General features: G+C 45.7%; 1 protein-coding gene across 2 annotated transcripts in view; it reads right to left on the bottom strand.

Annotated features, from left to right (window-relative positions):
• The window catches only part of FA2H (fatty acid 2-hydroxylase), a 50,588-nt gene extending 32,613 nt beyond the window's left edge, over positions 1-17,975 (bottom strand). The window contains exon 1 of one of the 2 annotated variants that reach the window (XM_057712229.1): positions 17,647-17,975. In XM_057712229.1, coding sequence (XP_057568212.1) covers positions 17,647-17,916 — 270 coding nt within the window. In that variant the 5' untranslated portion in view covers positions 17,917-17,975. The remainder of the gene's footprint in view (positions 1-17,646) is intronic. The other variant, XM_057712228.1, reaches the window with a different exon arrangement.
• Positions 17,976-18,878: the final 903 nt, after the last annotated feature.

The raw sequence follows: 18,878 nt of genomic DNA, 5'->3' as shown, positions 1-18,878 counted from the left end.
CCTCCTGGGTCCCTGACATTGGTTTGCTGTGGACCCAGCATTGCTCTTACCCATGAAAAGGGCCCCCGTGGGAGACCTCCAGCAACCTTGTCACCAGAAGCAGGAGCCAGGATGGGTGGGCATTCCAAGACAGCAGAAAAGGGGACCAGTGGACTGAAAATTCAAAATTACCACTCGAAACTTGCCTTAGCGCCCCACAAGTTTTTAGGCTACTAACTTGACTCTCTACATGGACCATCTGCATCCAGGCAGATCCCTTCTGCTCTAACCTCTAGCCTTAGATGAGGGTACCAATTTCAGGAAGTCATCAAGAGTCAAGGGGACACAGTTTTTTTCCGATGAAAGCTGAACTTAGGGATTTGAAACAGCCCGAGGGGAGCATTCCAGCTGGGAGCCTGGGCTGTGGGGTTGACCTGGGCGTGGTCAGGGTGGACCAGGGGAGCTCCGTGAGGCTGACTTTCTCAGCCCTGCCTCGCGTGCAGTGGTAGGATGGGTGGGACCAGAGCTTCAACTCTAACAAGCAGCATCAGCAATGGCAGGAAATGAGCTCCTCAAAGTTTAGCCTTTTGCAGACGCAACAGGACATTTCTAGATGGTGGTCTCTCAAGTCTTAGATCCCAAGGCACCTCAGGTAGGCTTGCAGAATGTGCTGTGCACAGGGAAGACACAGGAAAGCCATCTAAAATATATTTCCTCACCGACCCAACTTCTATAACAAAATCAATTTCCGATGTAACACTCTGCTCTGTAAGGATTAATCTCAAAATACTATTTTGCTGTATTTTACTTTATTAAAGGAGAGACAAGACCATTGATTTACAAATAACCTCATATATCACTATTCCAGAAACAAGATTCCTAAATATGCCTTTTATAATCTAATAATTTAAGAAAGAAAAATACTGTTGTTCTCCTTTGTTTAAAAAATGGCAAATGATTATAGTGCCAGAAACAATAAAAGTCACTGAACTGGGAGGCAGATACAGAGAATGGACTGGAGAACTCGAGGTTTGGGAGGGGGCGGGGGGTGAAGGGGAAGCTGAGACGAAGCGAGAGAGTAGCACAGACATATATATGCTACCAACTGTAAAATAGATAGTCCGTGGGAAGTTGTTGTATAACAAAGGGAGTCCAACTCGAGGATGGAAGATGCCTTAGAGGACTGGGGCGGGGAGGGTGGGGGGGACTCGAGGCGGGGGGAGTCAACGAAGGGAGGGAATACGGGGATGTGTGTATAAAAACAGATGATTGAACTTGGTGTACCCCCCCCCCAAAAAAAAAAAGTCACTGAACTGTTTTGTAAGCAAAACAATAAAAACAACAACAAAACAACCTGTCTTATACCCACGACCTCTTTTTACTGATTCAAGCAATTCTCCTTCTCCCTGCCCGGACACGGAATCTTCTCCCATTTATAGTTGAGGACATTGATGTTCAGAGAGTTTGACTGGCTTATCTCCAGTGATATGGCTAGTTCAAGAACACAAGACTATTGAACCCTAAATGTCTTCTTTTCCACCCTCATTTAGCCTGACAACTACCAAATCCACTGCACGTTTCTTAAACGTGCCAAGTCTACACTGTGAGCCCTGGAGTTGGTACCTCCTCATGAGTCACAGCCTACACTCCACGTTTTATGCTCATTAAACACCGGCTTTATACTCATCACTCCAACGGCGCTCAGCCCCAGGGGACGATGTCCTTGAACAGCCCCAGGGCCACATGTCCTTCTGGGTGCCCAGTGCCTCTCCGACATGCCACATGTCAGGGACATCATTGAATACACAATCTAGTGTGATTAAGCAGAGAGAGAGCAAGAAGGAGCCATTTGTGAAGGATGCAGGAACACCAGCTTCCTGGACTAGAATCACAGATTAGGATGCCACTGTCCTAGAGAGAAATGCCTTGTGACCTTGGCTCACAGCTCCAGACCAATGCTGCCTAAGAGAACTTTCAGCAATGATGAAAATGTTCTAGATTTGTCCTGTCCAATATAGTAGCTACTAGCCACATATATCTACTGAGCACTTGAAATGTAGCTGCTGTGACTGAGGAACTGAAATTTTTATTTGTTTAATTTAAAATTAAATTGCCACATGTACCTAGTGGCTACCATACTGGACAGCAGAGTTCTGGACTCATATATTCAACTAATGTTTGAAATCTCTACCTGGGTGTTTCCTGGGCATCTCAAACCTAATAGGGCCCTGGGACTTCCCTGATGGTGCAGTGATTAAGAATCTGCCTGCCAATGCAGGGGACACAGGTTCGATCCCTGGTCCAGGAAGATCCCACATGCCGTGGAGCAACTAAGCCCGTGTGCCACAACTACTGAGCCTGAGTTCTAGAGCCTGTGAGCCACAACTATTGAGCCTACGTGTGACAACTACTGAAGCCCACGCGCCTAGAGCCCGTGCTCCCCAAGAGAAGCCCCCACACTGAGAAACCCGCACACTACAAGGAAGAGTAGCCCTCACTCGCTGAAACTAGAGAAAGCCTACTCACAGCAACAAAGGCCCATGCATTCATAAATAAATGAATTAAAAACAACAACAACTAATAGGGCCCTAGTGAACTTTAACTGCCCCACCCCAAACCTGAACCCCCATCCCAGTATTCATCATTTCCACACATTAAACTACCTGACTGCTCAGGTCAAAACCTTGACGTCACCCTCACCTCCTCTCTTTCCCTGACTCCCAACATTTAATCCCCCGGCAAGTTCTAGTGGTTCTACCTCCAGGACATTTCCAATTTCTATCTACTTCTTTCTGTCCCAGTGACCTCCCAGTCCAGGCCACCTCTTTTTGTCATCTGGACAACACTGATGGCCTCTTAGCTCTCTTCCTGTCTCCACTCTTGACGCCCTTCAAGCTACCATCCACATGGCAGCCAGAATGTTCTAATAAACTACAGACCGACTTTGTCAGTCTTCCGCTTAAAGTCCTCCAGCCCGCTGTTCTCAGAACCACATCTAAGCCCCTCACAACGACCCGTGAGCCTCACCCGCTTACTGCCCACCTCAGCCCACACCACACTCCCCCTGGCCCGCCATGCTCCAGCAACACCAGAGCCACCTTTTGGATTCCTGATGTCACCAATCCTGCCATAACCCAGGACCTTTGTACTTGCTGTTCCTCTGCCTACAATGCTATTTTACCCAGTTCTTCTTATGAAAGCTCCTTTTCACTCACCAGATATCAGCTCCCCAGAGAAGCCTTCTCTGACCACCCCCATCAGAAGATGCAGCTGTCACTGTCATAGCCGCCAATCTAAAATATTTTTCCTTCCTTTCCTTTCCTTTCCTTTCTCTCTCCCTTCCTTTCCTTCCCTTCCCTTCCTTCCTTCCTTCCATCCTTCTATGTATGTACGTATGTATCTATCTATCTAAAATATATTCTGTTACAGCTCTTGCCACCACCTGTAACTGTCCTATCTCCCTCCCTCCACTGGCAGGGACTCCCCATGAGGGCAGGGACCAGATGTCTTTTTTCCCCAGCATCACGCTTGGTCTGGGCATGAGGAGACTATGTCTACTGTGCTTGCAGTTGAATAAAGGAAGGAATGGTGGGGAAAGGAGGCAGCCCTGCAAGGCCCTGGGACCACTAGGATAGTCGCCAGCCTTAGTTTTAGAGACCACCTGTCCCTGACCAGGGTGCGTGTCCCTGGTCCAGAACTGTACTTGTCCAGGTGAAGACAAAATGAAGCAGCAGGTTGGTGCAGACTCCTCATGCCCTAGCTGTGGGGAGGGGTAACTCTGAGAGAATGTCACTACTTTCCAGCTCCTCCAGGGGTAAGTGGCCTGACCCAAGAGAGTCTGAGCACATAGCAACTCCATCCTTCACCACCTAACAGGAATCTGCCTTTTCTTAACAGAAGCTGGAGCTAAAGGGGCTCGTCATCATCCTATTTCAGTGTAATCTGCATGTTCTGTTTTGACAGAGTTCACATGATGTCACTGTAGCCACACAATATCCTGTAGCGATGCAAGGAATAAGGAAATCAAGGCTGGGGGAGGTTTACTGACTCGTGATATCACGTAGCCAGTGAGACCCAGAGCTAGACCCAGAGCTGCATATCGTGGCGCCTCCTCTCTCCTGGAGGGGAACCACACAATTGCTCTGCACTAAGCGCCACATGGGGAGTTTGCGGATGCTGATCCTTTAGTAAAATTCCAAGAGATCTGCCCACCGAGCCACTTTCAGTGACTCCAGCTTTTCCATTCCCATTTTCCCTCTGCCCTTAGCCTTTCAGGACAGCGCAGCAAACTTTATGTTGCTTCTGAGGCACACAGAGTACTTGTTCAAAGTACAGGTTTCTGGGGTCTTGCCTCCAGAGGTTCTGATTTTGTAGATTTGGGGAATGGCCCAAGAATATGAAATATATATATCCTTATGGTAATTAATTCTCTAATTTACTTATATGTGTATTCTTTCACCCCAATGAAACATCAAACGTTTCACATGCGTCTTAAATGTTAGAATCTCTGTTGCTACTAAAGCCATTTTTCTGGAACATAACACAGTTCTCCAGTGCCTATCATATTCACTTCCATCTAGGTTATCTGAGTGGCAGAAGCTGTTTAATGATATCTGTATTGGGGGGAAGAGGATCTCTCTGCACCCCACCCCTGCCAAATTCATGCTCACCCAGAACCTTCTGAATGTGACCTTTATTTGGAAATAGTGCCTTTGTACTGATCACGTTACAATGAGGTCATACTGGGTTAGGGTGGGCTCTGAGTCCAATATGACTGGTGTCCTGGTAAGAAGAGGGGAAATTTGGAGACAGATGCAGAGACACAGGAAAGAATGCCTTCGTGCAGAAGGTGGCAGAAACTGGAATGATGTATGGACAAGCCGAGGAACACCAAGGGTTGCCAGCCCCACCAGAAGCTAGGACAGAGGCAAGGAACAGAATTTCCCTAAGCGCCTCTAGAAGAAACCAACCGGGCCGACGCCTTGATTTCAGACTTCTAGCCTCTAGATCAGAGAGAATAAATTTCTGTTGTGTTAAGTACCCAGTGCTTGGTATTTTGTTACAGCTGCTCTAGGAAACTAATACAATATCACTGGAAATGTGATACCTTGTTGCATGTAACCATTCACCTGCTGTTACCTTGTTTTAGTTTCCCACTAATCCTTTAAGAACATATTTGGGAGTGATGTCCATGATATAACTACCTAGTATTTTTCCAATATTTTATTATAAAACACTTCAAACATGCCACCAAGGTGAAAGAACCTCACTGCGAATACCTGTATCTCTACTACCTAGAGCCTACCATTCACATTCTATTTGTTTTTAAAAGCATTTTTGGTACAAACCTTAATTAAAAAATACTTTACTGCTAAAAAATGCTAACCTTCACCTGAGCCTTCAGTGAGTTATTATCTTTTTGCTGTAAGAGGGTTTGAAGTATTGCAAGAATCACCAAAATGTGACACAGACACAAAGTGAGCAAGTGCTGTTGGAAAAATGGTGCCAACAGACATACTTGATGCAGGGTTGCCACAAACCTTCAATTAAAGAAAGACAAAAAACAAAAACACCCCACAGTACCTGCGAAATACAACAAAGTGAAGTGCAATAAGACAAGGTCTGCCTGTACGTACTGTGTGATTCCATGGCTACAGTATTCTGTGTATGTCTGAGAGAGGAAGAAGATCAGAAGACAAAGAAGTGCCTCATAGTATGTGGACAGATCTAAGTAAAATGTTGACCCTTGCACCTCCTTACTGGCTAGTCTCACTGCCCTCGCCCCAGGCTCTTGCAAACCCAGTCCCTATGTCACAGTATGCTCCTGCACCCACACCACACCACACCGGGACCTCCCTGCTTCTCAGTCTTTTTAAAAATCATCTCATCACAAAATACAAACCAGCATTCCCTCAGTGTGCTCCAATTCTGCCGAGTTCTAGCGGGAAAAAAACCCTGACTTATGTGATTAACATTAAGATCTGAATGGCCAGAGACAACCCCTTAACCTGTCAGAGTTTTCATGCTTTTAGTTGAGCTAAGATTTCTTTTTTTTTAAAGATTAAAAAAAAATGTACACCATTTTTAAAGTCTTTATTGAATTTGTTACACTATGCTTCTGTTTTACAGGGATTTTTTTGGCCACGAGGCATGTGGGATCTTCACTCAATAAACAGGGATTGAACCTGCACCCCCTGCACTAGAAGGCAAAGTCTTAACCACTGGACCACCAGGGAAGTCCCTAACTGAGCTAGGATTTCTAATCTCTAGTTGATAGACCTTCAGACAATACTACTAACTGTTAAAATGATGAAAGAAAAAAAAAGCCATTTTTAAAGGCTGGTGTATACCAATCTAACACTTGCAATCATGAGGTCATATCTTTAGAAGCAATTACTAAATATGTTAATTTGCCTCCTTTAAAAAAACTGGGTATAAACTTCATATAGTAAAAAATTACCAGTCTTAAGTGTATCATTTGATATGTTTTGACAATTATATGCCCCCTGTAGCCAATGCCCATATCAAGATGGAGAACATTTGCATCGTCCCAGAAAGTCCCAGGAATCTATTTTTAATAAGGCCTCATTTGATTTTGATGAAAGGAAGGTGGAGGGGGTAAGTATTCAGTTCCCTTGACCAGAGGGACAAGAAGCTTTAGGGCTTTACAAGAGAGGTGCCAGGTTCCCTGATACGGCTCCTTCCCAGCTCTCCTAGCCTCCCCTGTTCACACACACACACACACACACACACACACACACACACACACACACACATGGAACTTGACTTGTAGGCCCCTCCTCCAACCACAGGCTGTGGACACAAAGCAGGAAAGGCACACAGGACCCGCCCCCATGCTGAGTTCCCATGGCAAGGCTGCCTCCAGACACCCTCTCCACACCCCTCCCCATCCCTGCATTCCCTCCTGAAATCACTACCATTCCACAACCAATGCACACCCACTGTGCACATCCCCTTCCCATGGGCTTGCTGACTGTGGCCACAGCCTGTGTGGGCTTCCCTGAGCCGCTTCCTCCTGCTCTGGCCATATGACCTCAGGGTCAGGGTGTGCTGGGCAGCTATAGCTCCTGAAAGTCAGACTTGACTGTATTTCCCCAAGGCTGGCAACGTGCCCCAGCATTGATGCTCAGCTCTTGCCCTGCCCTTTGTTTTTTCTAGTGGAGCAGATGGGGGCAGGCTGGAATGGAGAGAAGGAAGAAAGGGGGAAAAAAAACCCTAATGGCTAAAACCTAACAAAAAATGAGTGGTTTCATTAGTATAGAGTCCAAGACTAGACCAAAATATTTCTGTGAATGTTTGATGTGTGATAAAGGTTTTGTTTTTATTTTTTAATCAGTGAGAAAAGATAGATTATTCCAGAAATCTACTGGGATAACTAGCTGGTCATTTGGAAAACTATAAACATAAAATAATCTCTATTTTGTTCTTTACACCAAAAAAAAAAATCTAGGTAGATACATTTAAGCAAAAACAAACAACAACAGAATCATTAAGGATAAAACTATGAGCAGGATGCAAAATATATTTTGCTTTTATACATAAAATCATAAAGTAGAGGTGGTCTTTCTAAGAATGATAAGATGATAGCTTTTACTACATGAAAAACTGAAAGATTCAAATGGAGATAAAAAAGCCATTAAACAAGCCAAAAGACAAATGGGAGCTAGAAGACAAGTAGTAATATGTATGATGAAAAATAGGCTAATATTCTTTATATATAAAGAGTGATATAAATCAGTACGAAAAAGATCAACTGTCCAATACAGATGGACAAAGGACCTGAAACAGGCAGTTTACCAAAAAGGTGCAAATAATTTAGAAATGTATAAAAAGATATTCACTCTCTCTTAATTCATATAAATACAAATTTGAACAGGGAGCAATTTTTTTCACCCATTGACAAAGAATAAAAATACTGGTAATACACAGCACTGGTGAGGTGTGAAGGAACAGGCATTCTTGTATGCTTTTGGAGGGAGCTTAAATTGTTAAAACCTTTTTAGAGGGCAATTTGGCAATATCCATCAAAATACAAAATAGATATTTTGATCCAGGAATTTCAAGTCTAGGACTCTATATTACAAATTTATTTGCATATGTGTGCAAAATGATTATGTAAGGATGCTTTTTGTAGCATTGATATAATAGGGAAAACATCAATAGGGACAGCTATTAGAAAGAATGTTGACAACCTAGAAGAAATGGACAACTTTTTAGAAACAAACAGCCCACCAAAACTGAATCAAGAAGAAATAGATAATTTGAACAGACTGATCACTAGAAGTGAAATAGAATCTGTAGTAAAAAAAAAAAAACAAACTCCCTACAAAAAAAGTCCAGGACCAGATGACTTCACAGGCAAATTCTACCAAACATACAAAGAACTTATTCCGATTCTTCTCAAACTCTTCCAAGATTAAAGAGGGAACACTTCCAAAGACATTCTCTGAAGCCACCATCACACTGATACCAAAACCAGAAAAGATACCACCAAAAAAGAAAATTACAGATGAATATCTTTGATGAATATAGATGCAAAAATTCTAAAAAAAAAAAAAAAAATACTAGCAAACTGAATCCAACAATACATAAAAAAGATCATATACCACAACCTAGTGGGATTCATCCCAAGTTCACAAGGATGGTTCAACACATGCAAATCAATGTAATACACCACATAAACAGAAGAAAAGTCAAAAACCACATGACCACCTCAATAGATGCAAAGGAAACACTTAACAAAACTCAACATCCATTTAAGATAAAAACTCTCACCGAAGTGGGTATAGAGGGAACATAGCTCAACACAATAAAAGCCATTTATGATAAACCCACAGCCAATATAATACTTAATAGGGAAAAGCTGAAAACCTTCCTGCTAAAATCTGGAACAAGACAAGGATGCCCACTCTGACCACTTCTATTCAACATAGTATTGGAAGTCCCAGCCACAGCAGTCAGACAAGAAAAAGAAATAAAAGGTATCCAAATTGGAAGGGAAGAGGTAAAATTGTCACTACGTGCAGATGCCATGATATTATATATAGAAAACCCTAAGCACTCCACAAAAACTACTGGATCTAATAAGTGAATTCAGCAAAGTAGCAGGAAACAAGATTAACATTCAGAAATAAGTTGCATTGTTTTACACTAACAATGAAATATCAGAAAGGGAATGTAAAAAAAAACCACAAAAAACAAAAAACAAAAACAAAACAAAAAAAACACAAACTTTTAAAATCAAACCAAAAGACAAAAAACAAACAAAAACCCCCTAGGAATAAACTGGGCCAAGGAGGTGAAAGACTTACATGTTGAGAACCGTAAAACATTAATAAAGGAAATCAAAGGATTCAAAGAAATGGAAAGATATCCCATGCTCTTGGACTGGAAGAAAGAATGAAGAAAATCTTTATTGCTGATGTGGAAGGAAGCACAAAACGTTATTAGGTGAAAACAGCAGCAAGTTGCCAAGCAGCCTTACCATACAACTCCTTTACCTGGGAAATAGAATAATATGTTTCTCTGAGGCCACATAAGAAATTGTTGATAGTGTTTACACTGGGACTAGGTTGGGAGGGGCACTCAGTTTTTTCTTTTTTTTGCACATTCCTCTTAATGATTTAAATTTTTGTATGAACTATGTTCATGGGTAATTATGATGATAGAGAAAAGGAGGGACAAACTAATGGCTGGGGTTACTACCATCTGACAATCACAATGTAACAAAATGCAAACTGACTGCAAAGTAAAAATTCAAAATCAATGCAGAAACTTAGAAAATTTCATGAAGTCAATGAAAGGGAGCGAAAACTGTTTTAGTTACAATTCCACTGCCAAATAAGGATCTGGCAAAGTTAGGCTGTTTAACACTGAAACACAAGCAATCAACAAAGGATGAAGCCCTTCAAAAGAGGACTTGTTTATCGAAGTATCAAAAGAGATCCTTAGCCCTTAAATACGCCTTATGCTAAAACGACCCTCTCAATGACCATGCTGTGAACAGCCAATGCATAGTTTAGTAGATCGTCACACTGTGCTTTCATACATTTTGTCAGAAAAACCACACATGTGCAAAACAACACTGATTCATTATTTGCACCCAAGCTGATCTTAATTTTACTGTCAGATTTCTGCCCACCCCCACCCCCCTACCCCCCCCACCAAGAGGCTTGTGAGATCTTAGTATCCTGACCAGGGATCAAACCCATGCCCCCTGCAGTGAAAACCCAGAGTCCTAACCACTGAACCGCCAGGGAATTCTCTTGCTGTCAGATTAAAACAAACTAAAACAAACAAACAAAAAACAAAAAATCCCACAACTTTTCAGTTTCATTTTTAAAGATAATCAATTTCCAATTTCCTTCTCCCAACCTCTTGGTCCATTTTCTATGAAATTTTGGTCTTTATTTAAAGTAGATTCACATTAAGTGACCTTTAATCCTAGGAGTCAAGGACTTTCCTACTCAGGGTCAAGGAACTGAATTTTTTTTTTTTTTTTTAAACAACTGAATTCTCCAACCTGCATAAGCTGTTACACTCGGCCCTCCAAAGGGTCTTGCCTGGGATACAGGGAAGCAACCACTAAATCGGGTGGGTCTGCCCTGGTTCCTAACTTGGGATCATGGAAGCTGTATTTATTAAAAATGTAACTGTCCCTTATTCCTCCGTGGCAGCCAGTCTCAAAGTGTGGGCCTTAACTTGATTTAGAAACATGAGGTCTTTCTTTGGTCTTTGTGGGTAAATGATGCTTGTTTCATAGACATTCATTACCACATAAGACTAGGGGCTATTTATTAGCAACTAAGTGGGTTATTATGGGCTATTAACATTTGGAATTTATCAAACAAAGCTAGCCATCACTAGAGATCCCTAAAATCTCCAATTCCATATTCCAGTGGGAAACGTAAGCATAATGTAATGCTAAGCAATGTCAAAAAGTTCTGCTGGGCATAGAAGAATGTACAGAACTAGAACTCTACTCCCTTTAAATTCTATTTGTTTTAAAGGAGAAACTGTGACTAATTCACTTAGGTAATGATCAACCATGTTTGTTGTAGATTGCACGGTTCACTCTAAGTGTGTAGTCACATGTACTTCCATCAAAGGAATTTTTGGCTACCAGCTTTCCTCTAACAGGAACTTAAGACATTTTATATGCATCGTAGTTCAAATGTGTTAAAACAAATCCCCCCAAATCTGCTTATCTGGTACTGCTATTTTAACACCTTGCAATATACTATTGAAGAAAACAATAATTATGAATAATTTGAATAATTATCTTTTAGGGCAATGCTTCACAACAACAAATCCTGAGCCTGGGGCTTCTATTTCTCGGTGATAACTTTATGGCTATTGCCGGTATTAAGTTTACGGTTCTCCAATCTTATTATTATGACTGAGCTTGTTTTCCATTGAAGGGCAAGAGCAGGTGGGGAGAGCGGTCGTTAGAGTCTTCTGCCCACCTTAGATGAGTGGCAATTAGAGAAGATTGAGAATCACCATTCAGAGATGACACGCTTTAGAGAATTTTACAAGAAAAGACACTGGAAAGAGTCATAAGAACTGGAAACCTAGGAACCTGGGTCCTGCCTATGCACTTCACCTGGACACTTACAGGCACTTGGGGACGGGTCACAGCCCTGCGAGCAAGAGGGCTCGCAATTGGCACTTTCTATGGTTAATTTCACTTCCACCCTTGCAGGGGACTCACGGGCAGGGGTGAACTAGTATGGAAGAAGTAGCAGGGGCAGTAGCCTGGTATGGAAGATGTTTTGCCAACTCTTTCTGGCTGTGAAAAACCGAGGGCAAAGGCAGAAATGAGCGACTCACTTGATAGCCCTCCATCCTTCTCATCAACTCCCAACCCTTTTAGCTGACAAAGAAGAAACCGGAAAGAGGTTTGTTTCTGTTTTTTTTTTTTTAACATCTTACTACTTGAAGGATCTTGTGTGTGCTAATATCACCACTTTCCTTTTCAATCTGGTGCACATCTCAGTTTTCCAAGCAGCTCATTCATTCATTTATTCAGACATTTATGACTTCTCATTGTCAGGCACCAGTGTGCTAGTGTCTCCTAGGGTAACCCAGATGAATCAGGCATTTCCAGTCTTCAGAGAGTTTACAGTTTAGTAGAGAAGATAAGACACATAGTAAAAACAGTGAATGAGGAAGAACGTTTTGAATGCTGTAAAGTAGGGAGAGGCCAAGGGCTATGAGAGTTTGGGAGAAGGAAAAACCTAGTTCTAGGTGGGAAGGTAAGGAGAATCTCTGTGGAAGAAACAGTTTGAGCCAGCCTTAAAGGATGTAGCAATTGGGAACCATCGAAGATTTAGGAATAGTGCTGTAACACAACCACATGCTGTTTGGAAAGCTTTACAGGCAATGGGCTGCAGGAAGTATTGGCAGGGAGAGACCTGCCCAGGAGACGGCTGCACAGTCCCTTACACAGCACAGAGGACTTTGCAGATGTGATTAAATTAGAGACTCTGATGAGGAGATGATCCTGGCTTATCCGGTGTGTGGCGGGGAGGGAGGAGCACAGTGTAACCACAAGGTTCCTTATAAGTGAAAGATGGAAGCAGGAGAATCAGCGTTCGAGAACGAGAAGTGACAGAGCAGAGGTCAGAGCAACGCGGCTGCTGGCTGAAGGCCAGGAGCCAGGGAACACACGCAGCTTCTAAAAGCTGGAAAAGGTGAGGAAACAGATTCTCCCCTAGGGCCTCCAGAGGGAAGGCTGCCCCGTCAATTCATTTCTGATTTCTGACCGCCAGGACCGTAAGAGAACACGAGTGTTGCTTTAAGTCACAGAATATGTGGTAATTTGTTACAGCAGCAATAGAAAACGAATGCAGGTGGAAAACCAAAGGGGTGAGGCATTCAGAAGCCAGGCGAGGACAGTGTATTAAGGAGGGGGTAGTGACTGCCATGTTGAGAGGTGCTGCCAGGCCAGGTGAGAACTGACCACCAGGTTTAGCCAGGTGAAGGCCCCAATTACCCTGGCAAGGTCACTTTCAGTGCCGTGGTGGGTTTCAAAGAGAACGGGACGCTTGTTATCTGTCTGTGTAAATGCACGAAGGCAACATGTGGACCAATGGCAAGTGTGTGTCTTAAGATAAACAAACAAACAAATAAATAACAGGGAAGATGATGGATGCTGCTCAGGCATCAATTTGGGTTCTTTGCTGGGAATGTTTCCAGACATGATTACTCTCAGGTGTTTCTGAGATTCCTGTCTTTCTCTTTTTATTTCCCCCATAGAGTCCTAATTTCCAACCTTCTCCCTAATCTGGGTCTCGAAGCCCCTTCAATCACTGAATTCTGGGGTGACACCAGGGAGCACTCCTGGAGCCTGTGTTTACTCCATGTCACACGGAGCCACAGTGACCTGGGTCCTTGGCACTCTCCCAGCTGACGCTAGCTTCACCTTCCAGGTAAGTAGCAAGTCCCTGGCAGGTAGCAAAGGATGGTGGCTGCTGATTGGCCAGGCAGGCCCAGTTAGGAGGCCCTCCTGCAGGCTAAGCAGATCTCAACCCCCTTCAGTTAGCAGACTTCTCATGTCCACTCCGCTCTGCAGGCAGGGGCAGTTTGGCAAGTTTCCCAAGCATCAGCTTTTATCTGAATTCTCAGCTCAGAAGGGCGTTCCAAGCTGGGCTGTGCTCAAGCTGTTCTAGAGCCGGGGGTGGGGTGGGAACTCTGAGTCTTCCTGCACTTAGATCTCCTCCCTATTGTTCATCCCCATTTAATCACTCAAGCTCTGAAGCTATGAATGGCTGGACCCCGAAAGCCTGGCAGAACCACATGTGGCAGAATCTGTGGATTTCTCAGCCACTCAGAGATAGATACGTTTTGTGGGATTAGGACACTACACCCAGAGACATTCAGACAGCAGGGTTAACCCAACAGCAGGGGCTGGGGCGTCAGGGTTTGCCTTCCTCTAGGGTCTCCTGAAACAGAGGGCTTTTCTCCAGGGGCATGGTCACAGGAGGCCTTCTCAAGGTCTGGGTGTGTGAGATGGGAGGGGTGTGAGATGGGAGGGGTGTGTGATCCACCCTTTCACAGTTATTTTCCTCTTGGTGGCAGGTCTGGAGTAAGGGAAGGATTCCTGTTGGACTGTGATGAAAGCTGCAGCTCTCTCCCCAGAAAAATGCACAACTATGCATTTTTTACATGCAATTTCATCTCTTTCATCAATCCCGCAAAATGATCCACAGCACATCAGGTTAAGAAGCTCTGCTCTGTGTGTCTTCCGAAGTGTGATACTTATTCCACTAATGGTGCTCAGGATTTTAGGGGATGGGAGGAAAAGCGCTTATTTTAATAGCTCTGTTTTCAAAGTGCAGGTAAAACCTATAATTTCCCTGGTAATATTGCCTAGGGTGAGTAAATGGTAAAATAAAAAGTGAGGCTACTTTAAGGTAAATATTAAATAGTTCAAGTCATATGTCAATTTGGAAAAAAACTGGGACAGTGATTCATGGATGACTTAAGTCTGGGAAACACAGCATCTATGGCCTTGGGAGGTTTGGACCTGACGTTCTTTTCTTTCCTATTTCTTTAAAAAAAATTGCCAGTTGCAACTGAATCGATGGACTTCATGTCCCGCTAACAACGTGAGCCGCCCTAACCTAAGCTTGGAGTGAGGAGCACTGAGCGCCCAGTCGAGAAGAGGGCCTGGCTTCCCTGCTCAGCCATCACTGATTCACTTCCTCAAGTCCAAGGCTACAACAGACCTTGTCTCAACTCCACGGCATGTTGGCTCAAACAAGTTCAACTTGTTTCATGTGTGTGTGCTTTCCTGCACGTGTGAATGTGTGTGTAAGTGTGTATACAGAAGGGGTGTGGCAAAGTGGGGAACAGGGGAAACCAACGGGCTGAGCCTTGTCCCTGGAATTTCACGGCAGAGCTCCAGCAGGCTCCCTGCCGAGGACTATACTTGGGAAGAAGAACTCCGAGGAGGAGCACATTCAGAAATGAGCCCCAAAAAACAGAGCTGGTTCATGACACTCCCCTTCGTCAACGCCCCTCCTGGTCCTCACACTACAGGAGCCAGATTCTAGCCTCAACAGGTGTCAGCATCCCTGGTCCAGGAGGAGGAGAGCAGAGAGGTAGAGAAGGCAGCACGGGGCGTTGCCAGAAGGGCTCAATAACCAGAGAGAAGAACGGAAATGTCTTCTCTCCATTCAGCCCTTACGAAGAGGGCCTCTCTCTGAAAAGATATCTTCTCCAGATTTCTCCTTTAATTACCTCTCTTCCTCAATATAAAGACAACCCTACACTAGTTTCCAGAATAGAAATCTGTAGACAGAAGCTGACAAGCAACTGGCGTATTGGGTGACTATGGCCATGGGTTTGTAAGTGTGGTGTTAGGTTTTTCTCCCCCTACATCCTCAGGTAGGGGCCCAGATATAAGGATGCCTGAAATATGGCCACGGTGGGACGCTTGGGGTACCAGGTGAGTTCAGGGGTAGGAAACAAATTTAGACTCAGTATTCTCTGAAGGTCAGGTAAAGCCAAGCAAAACAAAGCCAAATCAAACCATGGTGCTGCGCGGCTAGCAGAGCTGGGAGGCGGAGCCATGGAGGGCAGCTGGCCAGGAGAGATGCTCTGGATGGTGCTGGGAGGAGAGGCCACACCCTAAGGCTCCTGTTTATAGAACACAGTTACAATACAGGATGGCTTCCATGAGCCATCATGAGCCTGGAAGTCTCTAGTATTCTGGCCCCCATCTCTCATTTCCTGCACTCAGCTTCAGTTATATCTACGGCTAAACCTTCTGCCCCTTCAGCATGACCTGAGACTGAACATCAGCTTCCAAGATTAAACTGGGCCCCCACTGCAGAATGCTGAGTCCTGCTATTTTACCTGTGAAATCTCCCAAATTCAACCTCCTCCTTCACTTGGTCATAATCACCGTTACCTCTCACCCGGGCTACGGGGTAGTCTCCTGCCTGGTCTCCTCACACCCATGTAGGTTCCCTCCTCCCTCCTTCTAGGCATTGTAGCCAGGATACTCCTCCAAAGATGCAAATCTGACCCTGCCACAGCCCTGCCTGAATCCATTCCCTGGCTTTCCATTGTCCTTAGAACCAAGTCCCAAATCCTCACCACAGCGGCCCTGGCTAATCTCCGGCCTCCTTCCACTTCCCTCTCCTTGCCCACCAGCCTCTGGTCACATTGGTTTTATTTCTGTCCCTGACTCTGCCAAGCCCTTACCCTTCAGAGCCTTCACACCTTCTGTTCCTTCTGTCTGGAATGTTCTCACCACGATTCACCTAGCTAAAACCCTATCCACTGATTAGCTCCCAGGGTAAATATCACTTTCTCCAGAAAGCTCTCCCCGATTCATACTCTAACAGCACCAGGTAACTGAAGAATTACTGTAGCATTAGTATGTTCCCTCGTCAGCCTGTTAGGTCCAGGAAGACCCTATTGCTTTTGTCCACTGACACCTCCTCAGTGCTGCCAATCATTAACGGACCAAGTGAATGAGTGAACAAATGGTTAAAGAATTAGGCAAGATGTCCCAGTGAACAGCCACCTGGAACAGTGAGAGCCAGGCCCTTTCATCCAAAGCTCTAAAAGCACTTGCTGGGGCCATTTTGAACGCAAGAACTAGAAGCAGGGAACAACTGTTGGTTTATGTCCAAGCATGATGGCCCCACTGTCACCAGCCCTACAGCTGGACCTGGGGAAGGCCTGAAGAGTCAGTTTGCCTCTGGCCCAAGCCAACCTAAAGCCCAATGGATAGGATCATCTCCCACGCCCAAGGATCCTTGGGATGAAGAAAGCATTGATTTTGGAATCAGACCCACTTGGCTTTCCCACTAACTAGCTCAGATTACCTCAGACTGACCTCAAATTACAGCGCCTCCTTGAGCCTCATAAATGGGGATAACAAAACCCACCCCAGGATCAGTCAGAGGCTTGAATACCATCCTGAATACTAGCATGCAGTTCAGAGTGCTACTCCCTTCTCCCCAGCAAAACTGGCTTACCCCTGTCATGTCACTCTGCTGGACACCCAAGCCAGCATGCAAGACAAGGAATAAAGGGAGGCCTGAGGGCTGGAAGGACACAGGCCACCCAACATTGCCCCAACCTCTCCACCCAACCAGGGAAGGCCTAGTGTAAGGCTAAGGTGGCACCAGGAAATCCAAGCTAGCTGAGAAGGGTGACAGGTCCGTGGCTTTTGGATGCAGGAGTAGGGTGAGATGGGGAGGGGAGGTCAGGTGAGCTTGGAAGCTACTATTCAAACAGAAATGAAGCGCAGTTGCAAAGAGGGAGAGTCTGATAAGGGAACAGGAAGGAAAGACTGGGTGTGTGAGGGGCTGGGAAGGAAAAGGTGATTCAAGTTGTCAGATGTCAGAGGCTGCCGCAGGAACAAGTAGGAAGGAGGAGGTATCTTTGGAGGTGGGAGAAGTAGCAGCGTCAGGGGAAATGTTGGAGAGGAAGGGCAAATTCCTGGTTGCGGGGTGGAGGGTGGAAGGTAGTGCCCTGTTACCTGGAGGGAGGAGAGGTGAGGACCGAGGCCGTCACCTTGGGTCCTCCTGGAGGGCAGGTGAACGTGGCTTGCCGGGGAGTGGAGCGTTGCGGGCAGGGGGCAGGAGGGGAGGAGGGGGTGTGTGGCCCCGGGCCCGGCTGTACCTGAGGGTCTCCTTGCAGGTCGCCCACGTAGTACTGCTCGAGCCAGCGGCGCGCGTTGGCCGAGTGCCGGTGCGGCGGGCCGTCCAGGTCGGCGCTCACATCCTGGCCAGCCCGTGCCCGCAGCAGCTGCTCGCCCCCTGGGTGGTGCCGCACGAAGTCGGTGAGGTCGTAGAGGCGGGCCCCGCAGCGGACCCAGCAGGCGCCGGCCGCCAGGCGCCGCTGGACCTCGGCGGGGGAGAAGGAGGCGGCGGGGGGCGGAGCGGGGGCCATGGCGGGAGACCGGGGCACGCAGCTCGAAGCCCGGGCGTCTGCTCGGCGGCCGCCCAGCGCGCCTCTAGCATCCCCTGAGCGGCGGCCGCCTTGACCGGCCGGCCGCCACCGCACCTGCTCATTTGCATGCCGCGCTCCCATTGGCCGCTCCGACGGACGCTGCCAGTGTCCGGAGGGGCGCCTTCTCCATTGGCGGGCAGCACGCCCGGCAGACTCGAGCGGGGCGGGCCGGGCGATGCCCGCACTCCTCCAGGTGGCCCTGGGCAGGTAGGGGGAGCGCCCGCCAGGTGTGTCTCATTGCAAGAGAGCAAAGGCGGCGGGCGGAGGTGTGGAGGTGGAGCGAGTCTTCGTGTTGCCCGCGGCTGTGTGGACGCGCGGCCTCGATGGCCTGATCGCGACTGGAATAACTCTTCTGCTGCTGCCTTATGGGAGAAACAGGCAGTTTTCCATCCTCAGGCTCCAGGAGTGGGTGAAGAGTGGGGGAGGCAGAGTGAGGGCTAGAGTAAGTCAAGTGAGACACTGGCCCCTGGCACCCCCAAACTCAGTAATCACAATATATAATATTTTAAAGTAGTATTTTTAAAAATTCATGTCGTGCACAGAACAATGTTAATGTGCTTAATGCCACTGAACTGTACATTTTAAAATGGTTAAAATGGTAAATTTTATATTATGTATATTTTACCACAATAAAATATATATAATAAAGAATTTTAAAAAATAGGAAGATGGGCAAACCACAGCCAGTGGGCTGGCCACCTGCTTTTGTATATAAAGTTTTAGTGGAACCAGGACTAGTGAGAGGAGGCAGGTTGGTGAAAGTGAAGGGTTGGATCTTGTCTTTAACACTTTAGGTTTTGGTATTTTGCTCATCATGGATTTTTTTTTTGCATTCGTTTTGAATTTTTAAAATACTGCATTAAAATATTTCTTTTTCTTTTTTTTGGCTGCGCCTCTTGGCA

This window comes from Hippopotamus amphibius, chromosome 16 (assembly GCF_030028045.1).
Source record: "Hippopotamus amphibius kiboko isolate mHipAmp2 chromosome 16, mHipAmp2.hap2, whole genome shotgun sequence".
In the NCBI taxonomy this organism is placed as follows: Eukaryota; Metazoa; Chordata; class Mammalia; order Artiodactyla; family Hippopotamidae; genus Hippopotamus; species Hippopotamus amphibius.
This window is presented reverse-complemented; position numbering and strand designations above follow the sequence as displayed.